Source organism: Coturnix japonica, chromosome 10 (assembly GCF_001577835.2).
Source record: "Coturnix japonica isolate 7356 chromosome 10, Coturnix japonica 2.1, whole genome shotgun sequence".
NCBI classification, from domain to species: Eukaryota; Metazoa; Chordata; class Aves; order Galliformes; family Phasianidae; genus Coturnix; species Coturnix japonica.
In genome coordinates this window covers 8,918,614-8,927,050 of record NC_029525.1, presented here as the reverse complement: position 1 = coordinate 8,927,050, position 8,437 = coordinate 8,918,614, and the positions used below count along the sequence as shown (strand labels likewise).

The 8,437-nt window shown below is 36.8% G+C and overlaps 1 protein-coding gene across 4 annotated transcripts in view; it reads right to left on the bottom strand.

Moving 5' to 3' along the window:
- SLC12A1 (solute carrier family 12 member 1) overlaps nt 1–8,437 on the bottom strand; it is a 49,219-nt gene that overhangs the window by 35,169 nt on the left and 5,613 nt on the right. For all 4 annotated transcript variants that reach the window (XM_015872942.2, XM_015872944.2, XM_015872943.2 and 1 more), the window contains 2 exons: nt 3,553–3,687; nt 3,267–3,342 (listed from right to left, as the gene is read on the bottom strand). In XM_015872942.2, the coding sequence (XP_015728428.1) occupies nt 3,267–3,342; nt 3,553–3,687 (211 nt within the window). The remainder of the gene's footprint in view (nt 1–3,266; nt 3,343–3,552; nt 3,688–8,437) is intronic.

Below are 8,437 nucleotides of genomic sequence, written 5' to 3'. Positions count from 1 at the left end.
ATGTGTAGAGTACTTTATTCTTTCAAGTCTGATGAAGAAATAAGATACTTTCTCTTAAGTTTATAGCTTATATTCCCATTTCTAGCTATGAGAGAAGAAAAAAAAAAAATTGAAACAGTTATCATTTTGTGGAAAACATTGGATTGGTTCTTACTTTTATCTGAACTCACAAACCCTTATGCAGTAGCTCTCCTGTTTTTGTAAAGTATAGAGGTCTTCAGTGCAGAACTGAAGATAATATATTGCCTATAGCAAAGTTTATTGACTAGGGCTCCTCCAGATTGAAATTTGGATCCTTCAACTGACATTCAGCTAGAACTACAAATACACTGATTTATCTGCTGTATTTCTACCTCCTGGTTTCTAGATCAGATTCCTAACTTCTATTCACACTGTATCGTTATGAGCATCCGGCCTGTGAATGAATGTTCTTTGCTGCTTAAATTACAGACTTGTTATCGCAATCCTATAAAACAACATAAAACAGAGCTATAAGTGTTTTATAGCACAACATAGGATATATAAAGTGTTTTGAGCCTCTAATAAATCACTTCTACCCTACTGATTTCTGAATCATTTTAAAACAAGTCATACACTTATTTTGTATGTAGTCCACATTAAAAAAATAATAATTATAATCGAAATGAGCATTTCTTTTGGTCAGTTACCACCACATGCTTCAAAGGATATTGTTGAACTGTGTCCATTTTTAGCTCAAGAAGTAGCTGAATATGACTATTAATCAGCTGTTAAATCTTAAATGGAACATTTAAGACAGACACAGTATTCTTAAAATTGTGCCAAGATTATTTGGCAAGAACACGTTCATCTTGAGGACTGTTTTTCTGGATTTTTTTATTAGAATTCACAGGTCATGTTGTAAATGTGTATGTTAATTTGAGGCAGATACTTTGCTAATCTGATGAATAGTATCTGCTTGGGAAGACCTTAACATTAATTAAAAAAATAAATATTTACAGTTAAGAAGAAGAAAATTCAAGTGACACAACCAAAACATTATTGTAATACATTACACATTACGTAACTGTAATATTTGGGGGCAGATTTTCACTTAACATAAACTTGGTGTCTTTGGTTAACCATTCTATGTATAGGTACAAACACAGACTGGAGAGTACCCAGATGTTACATGAAAATACCAGGCTGGTCGTGAGACTTGATTCTTATCAGAACCAGACAGGACTTAGGACCCTGGTTTTTCCTTTCTTAGAGCTTTTACCCAAGACAGACTACCAGGATATGGAAATAATGGGTTTTCTCTCCTTGGCCCATAATGATGGGAATATAAATGGTGCCTGGATGGTTGGTTGACATTTAATTTTCATGTTAGTAGTAACACTATGTGAAATCCCCGGGTTACCATGATGATGAGCTTCTATCACTGTTCTGTTTAAGTCTTGGCTACAGATTTAAACTCATTGTTTGCAAGACATTCAGAAAACATACTGAGAGGTTATCCAAATAGTATGTGATGTCTCATTTTCAGAAGCAGGACTAACCTCCTTAAATAAGATATGCATTTTTAAAAAGCAATAGCAGGGCAATAAACCATAAGAAAAGAGCATCTGCTTATCAATGAATTAAAATGGTAGAATTGAACATGGAAGCAGAAATCTGCTACTGATGTTAGTGCAAATTAACACTAAAATCTGATTAAAGTTTGGATTGAAACCTAGGCGTATGGCTGTTAAGTAAGTTGGTCTAAAATGAATTACTCTTGCCTATGGCTATTCTCACACCTCAAAACAAAGTAATACTTCTTGATGATCTCAATAAGTTACTAAACTGCCCTTAAAAACTAATTTTGCATGAAACCCCAGAGCAAAGTATTGGCAGTATTAAGATGCAGAATTTTCATGGCAAGGCATATAGTTATGAATGCCCTGGGCTGCATGCTCTCATTTGATATGCATCATAAAGCCAGCAAGCACCCCTTTGTCAGGGGTGCTTGCTAGTGCTAGAGCCATGCATGGAGCACTGCAAAAGTAGGTAAAGTTCTTCTGCTTAGTTCTGGAACTTTTATTGTGTTGGCTTTTTTTCCTCCTTGTGGCTGGATTTTTTATTTTTTATTTTTCTTTAATGAGTATTTCACTTGCATCTGTTTTTTTAAAGCTCAGTCTTCCTCAAACAAAACTTCTGTAAAGTTAATGTGTTTTGCTGGAAGTTACACCTCAGCGAGGCAAAATTCTGGAGCTGTTTCTGTTCAGTGTTTAGTTCAGCCAATAACAAAGCAGTCAATGGTGGTCGCATTCAGTCTGAATATAGCACTGAGTTTTGTCCAAGATGCTGGTGCCCAGAAGCCAGAGTTTGGCCTCCAGCTCTTGTCTACTTAGTATTCCCGTTCTGTGAGAATGCGAACTGAAATACTTGCCCATCAGCCATTTGGATTGCTGCTATTTATGATATTTCAGTGTTTTAATTTTAAGATTGTTACACAGTGACACTGCTGTCTTGGTTCGGTTTGTGTTTCCTCGCAACAGCAGCTACGAAAAGGAAGTTGTGCCACACAAGAGTTACTGATACCTTCCTGGGCCGCTTCTAATTGCGGGAGGTTCTTGCTGTGTTTTGAGCACTTTTGCATTGAATGCTCAACATATTGAATGGACCCCCTGGGGCCTAGTCTCCCAGGCGTGGGATATGGGAATTGGGTTACTTAAAGTACAGCAAAGATACAGCGGGCTGTGAAGTGTACTTTGTTAACAAAAGTGGTAACAAAGATTTAATAAGCCTTTCAAAGTACACTAGTATCTAGTGCTCCTCTATAGTTAAAAATAGAACCCTGATGAGATGAGACCCCCTTCCAATTCTGTTTTCATCTTTGCAGAGAAGTGTGAAGAAGTGTTGTTTTTAATATGCAGATGACAAGGTTTGGGATTCACAGATAAGCGAAGTGTGAACTCTTACAGGTTAATTCTGTACACACGTATTAGAAGTTGGCTTGAGTCCTAAAGTTTACATCTGCTACAGGATCTAAATACAAATTTCACTAAAGCTCAGAAATATTCAAATGTGATGATCATATGCACAGTTAACAGATCTATGCCTCTAAGCAGTAATTTGGCTGGTAGTCTGGAAAATTCCAATAGTTTGGAGGATTAACATATTTTACTCTGGCAAGCATTTGAAAACATTATTTATTTCAACATGCAAATGCACATCTCAGATTATATATTAATCACAGTCGTGTATAATTTATCCTCTTTATCCCTTTCACTGTTGAAAATGGTATTAAATAAGATACGTACCAATTCCTGCTTGACCTACAATCCAGGAAAGTCGAATAAAAAGCATCACACCCCAGATATTGAGCATGCACCTTACCTAGGTTTTAAACGAATAATATTGCATTAGCGTAATACTGAAAGTAGTGTTAATCGGAAACACAATGGTATGCAATGAAGGCTCTTTAAGACCACCCCAAGCATCCTTCTAGTATACCTCCCTCTCTTCAAAGAGCTTGCTAGTGTACAACTAATCTTACATTTTATTTTGTTTTATTTTATGTTTTGAAAACACAGATAGGTTTCTCACCAGCACACCCTTCACCCATCCAAACTTGACAAGGCCTGTTTTCTTTTCTTCTTCCTTGCTGGCTGCTGTCTCTTCTCCAGCAGTGCTTTCTCCATTAGCCAGCCTCTCCACTGAGCCGGTGCTCACGGCTATGTTCTGAAGGATCACACAGAAAACAAACACGTTTTTGTGTCAAGCAGAAGAAACCTCTTTTTATTAGAAAGACATGGAATAAGGGAAATCCAAAGAAAATTAGGCTTTAGTGTCTCAAGAATAGAGAGCAGTACTCTGCTGATATCGGGCATCTACAGGTGGGCTGGTTAGCTGAGAAAAGATGATAGAATTACTTAAGTGCATCATTACCTGATACTAAATTGGTTTTATTATAAACTCCATTCAATGTATACTATGTTGAGCTGATGTGATAGCGGGTCACCTAATGTAATCAGGGTCTCATTCCTGTCCTTTGTATTCTGCTGCAACAATTTATGAATATCAATAAGCATCGAAAGTGGATATAACCAGTCAGGATAACCAGTCAGGATAATGGCTGACTGGTGAAAAGAGATCTACCTGCATTGCAAATAAGTTGTGAGGTGAACTCTGGTATTTTCCATTGGATAAAATACAAAAATAATTCCAGCAGCAAATGTCCTTGAAACAGCAATGTATTCTTGAAAACAAACAGAAATACAGGTTAGATGTGATTAATAATGTGTTAGATTAATAACCCTGTCTGTGTTTTATTCAACTCTAGTTTACCCGTCCTAGGTAGGATTAAAAATTGGCATATTTGCCATATAACAAGAATAAATAGCCCAGAATTTTGGATCGTTGACATTCAGTTACAGACTTAAATCTGTACTTTATCTCATCAGTTCTGTTTAGCACCATGATGTGCTTCTTGTGGCTTGACCAGGAATCAGTCACAGTGCTGAGGTTTATACTTTCTGTCACTGCTGTTTTCTTTCTTGTAAAAATGTTTATACAAAGTTCTTACTGGTTTTGCACAGAGTCAGAATTAGATTAACCGTTGTTAAATGTTGTGTGGGTCCTGAGCAAAGAACTTCAGGAAGGGCTGTGTGCATTTTCACTGCCTGGCAGATGCTCAGAAGCGTACATCACTTCTGGAGAGGAATCAGGGTGTTTTTAGGGTTTGGAGAGAAATGAAGATGTTTCCAGATGAACTAAAAAAGTCAAGGAGGGAAACCATCTGTGATTCTGGGAAACAAATGAGGTTTTTGGATCTTGTTTAAGCTTTAAAGCTCATTCTGTGTTCATACATAGACTTTAAAAAATGAAATATGACGCAGGCATAAAGACCAGTAGTATATGATGTTAATGCTTGTGTTTGGAATCCTCATGGATGGGACTCCAGCCATTACAATGGAAAATTTTAGAGTGCATTTGACACAGTGAATTTAGTCTAGTGCTCACAAATGAGAAATAAGTGACTGGATAATGCATTTTGACATATACTCAAGTTGGTGAATATGACCTTTTTGACTCTAAGTGCAATGGGAATACAAGATCTATTGAAAACCTGTGACTTTGAGATCCTGAAATATTTATTTTTGACGATTCTCACCCTAAAATAGCCATGCTGTGTTTGCTCTAGACACAGTAAATAATTAAAATGAATTATGGAGAATTATCAGAATAATGTTTGTTTGTTTGTTGGCTTATTTACACATAAGGTGGTTAGAATTTCAAAGAAAAAAAAAATAGCAGGGTTCAGTGTTTGCACTTGGAACAAGTTGTTTCATTTACACTTTGAATTAATTTGTGCTCTCACACGTCATTATCATAAATTATGGCCTTAAACCTTCCATAAATACATTTTAAATGGGTGTGTTTTAGTCAATGATTGGTTATTTACCAACTAGATGTACCCATGCCCCTTCTGCATTAAGTATGTGGAATAAAAGTGACAGGATAATTTGAAAATCTACCAAAATCAGAAGTTAACTTTGTTGTTGCTGGATTTTTTTGTGGGGTTTTTGTTTTAATAAAAAATAGAAAAAATCAAACACAACATTTTTCTTTTCATGTTTCAGAGCAGTTGAGCCTCCATCTCTCCTGGGGATAAAGATGATGAGTTCATCAAGTCTTCATAACAAGTGTGGAGAATAGCCAAGATGAAGAAAGGTTAGATAATTTCTTATGTAGGGTAAATATTAAGCCCAAGTAATTATCACCAGCCATCGGCTGTGAAATAGCACTTAGACTATTTTTTAGGGATTTAATTGGTGTTTTGTGGCTTAATATGTACAAAAATTGACACATCTTGCTAAAAGAAGACTCACATTTGATTCCAGCAGTTGTGGGAACTAGATGTCTGAAGTTCCTTTCAGCCTGCCTTAGATTCTGACATTTGAAAACTTACATATTAAAATGTATTAAATATTAATATTTATCTTCTGAAGTTAAGCCAGCATCAAAGCACAACGGAAATGGTTATGTTATGTTTAGAAATCTGAAGTCAAACATATGCAATTTCTTATCAAAATTTGGCAATGGTTTTTGACAAGACAGCTGTCTTCAACAATTTGAGTTTCAAAAAAGCTGGGGAGAGAAGGAATTGCCTTGGGGTATGGTATGGTAAATCTAGACTTTAGCATAAAGAAAGAAGGATTAAAGCATCATCTCTAGATGTGCATCCTGGGATATTAGATGAACCCCCACCACACACCGTGGCATTTCATCCTCCCCTTAGGGATTGTTAGAGAGCCTGCTACACACAGGTTCAGCTGCACATGCTGCTCCGCCTGCTAATAGGAGCTCAGTATTTTCATGCTGTCATAATGCTCATCTCTACTAATCTACTCTTTGGTGATCTCAGATTTACTTATTCTTCAGAATGCCTAAATTACCTTTGATTGCATTTTTCTTTCTGTGGTGCTTTTCAGGGGGAAATCTGGAAACACTTAGCAAAAACATTAGAAAACTAGATTTTATGGAATCCCTCTGGAAATTTAAGGCAGGACTACATGAAAGACCTCAAAGCACTTTGGTATGCATAGGCAAGTAATACTTCTGGTAGTGCCTAACACCTCCTGCACTATTTCCAGAAACAGAGCCATTTTTGGAATATCCCTGAACTTTTTAATCTTGGCAGCTGCAGAATTTCTTCTATCTTAGGAACTATGAACTATCCTGTTCAGCACTAGCTTGAAAACACCACAGAGGTCTGTCAATCGTAGGTCACAAAATGAGTCTGTGGGACAGCCAGGAATGGACTCCAGCCATGCTAATGGTGGGTTGTTTGTTCCAGTGCTGGGGCCAGTAGTTCTCAACCCAGGGCCTCACGGCACATAAGGGCACAGCAGATTGCCTGCATAACAAAAATCTCATTACCTCTGACATTCACCTTTGTATTGTGAGAAGCATTAAGATTATTCTTCTGTAAGATGGATAATAGAACAAGTATGGGGACAAGTGAGCTGTAGACGATGCTTTTCTCTCATCCCTTGCAGTCTCAACCTGTGAAGCAATTTTCCATTCACTTTATTCTAGAATGGAAGCTGCTTTCTTTCTAACCTTCTCTAAGTGAAAATTGTAACAAACCCCAAGCAATTTGTCTGTTTGTTTAAAATAAACAAACCAATCTGCTAGCCCAAATGAGATATGCAACAGCAAAAAAATCTGTGTTTTCTGGTAGTGGTCAAAACTGAAAATCCCTTTATATGCTGATGTTCAGTATAAGTTCATTTAGCCCTGTGTTCAGAACCAAAATACACTATTTTTCCCTCTATCTGACTAACATCGATGTAAATTATTTCTGTAACAGGAATTTTCTTTTGAGCATGGAAATGTGCTTAGTTCCTTGAGTATCAGCTTACTCATCTGCACATCTGAATGTGGCAGAGCAGAATTTATATTCACCCCTATTCACATCCACTTTGCATTCATTTATGGAAATAGAAATGATTACTCAGTTAACCTGTTTCTCCTTTCTATGTAAACCATTGTATGCAGGCTTGTGTCGGACTGTGGACAGTTAGCTGTCTTAGCTGGATACTGAAGAATCGGGTCCTAATTTTCCTAATGACTATTTTTGTGCTTGATTTCATTTGTTTGTATTGATCCTTTTTAGGACAGGTGAATCTCCAAAAAAACAGAATTTGAGTAAGATCTGTACCAGAAAACAGATGTTTATCTGAATTATTCAGACCTTAGAAGTATGTAAAACAGAGTGGACAGGCAATGAGGGCATTTTCTTCTCTGGGGATCTGTCATTTCAGTATTGCCTGACACAGAAAAAGAGTGAGTGGTGGGTTTGTTTGTTTGTTTGTTTGTTTTATTTTGTTTTGTTTTGTCTGCCTCTTGACACTTTCAGTGTGAGTTTGAATATAGTGGTGATCTCTTTCCAGCCCTGTCCTGACAGGCACACAAAAGAAACTCAAGAGAGATTTGATTTTAGTTCTGTAAGTGGGAGTATCCTGGGGTCTCATCTCTGCTTTTCTATGAAGAACTTTTTATTATGGCTTGAGGGGAAAGAATCTAATTTCATCAAAGTCAGTTGAGTATTGCAATTATTCCAGTAATGCTTAGCAGTAGGTTGTTGAATATTTTAATTGTTTCAAAGTGCTTAATCTAGTTGTTCTTATCTTCCAAAAGTTCTCATTACAGTTTTCCACGCTATTTTGCATGGAGATGATTCTTCCACATTTGGAGTTTGAGCCTTAAAAGCTCTATGGATAGGTGGATTTTGCTGATCAGGATCACACAAGGTAGTGAAATTCTGAAATCTGATATCTAATGTTGCTAGCTTATCAAATTATTTGCAGTGGAAATTTTGAATGTGCAAACCCCAAAGGTTTTATGTGACCATTGTATTTTCTTCTGGTAAGAAGCTAGAGAGGGTGACAAGCCTAAAAGCTGAAGAGCTCTTCTGCATGATAGG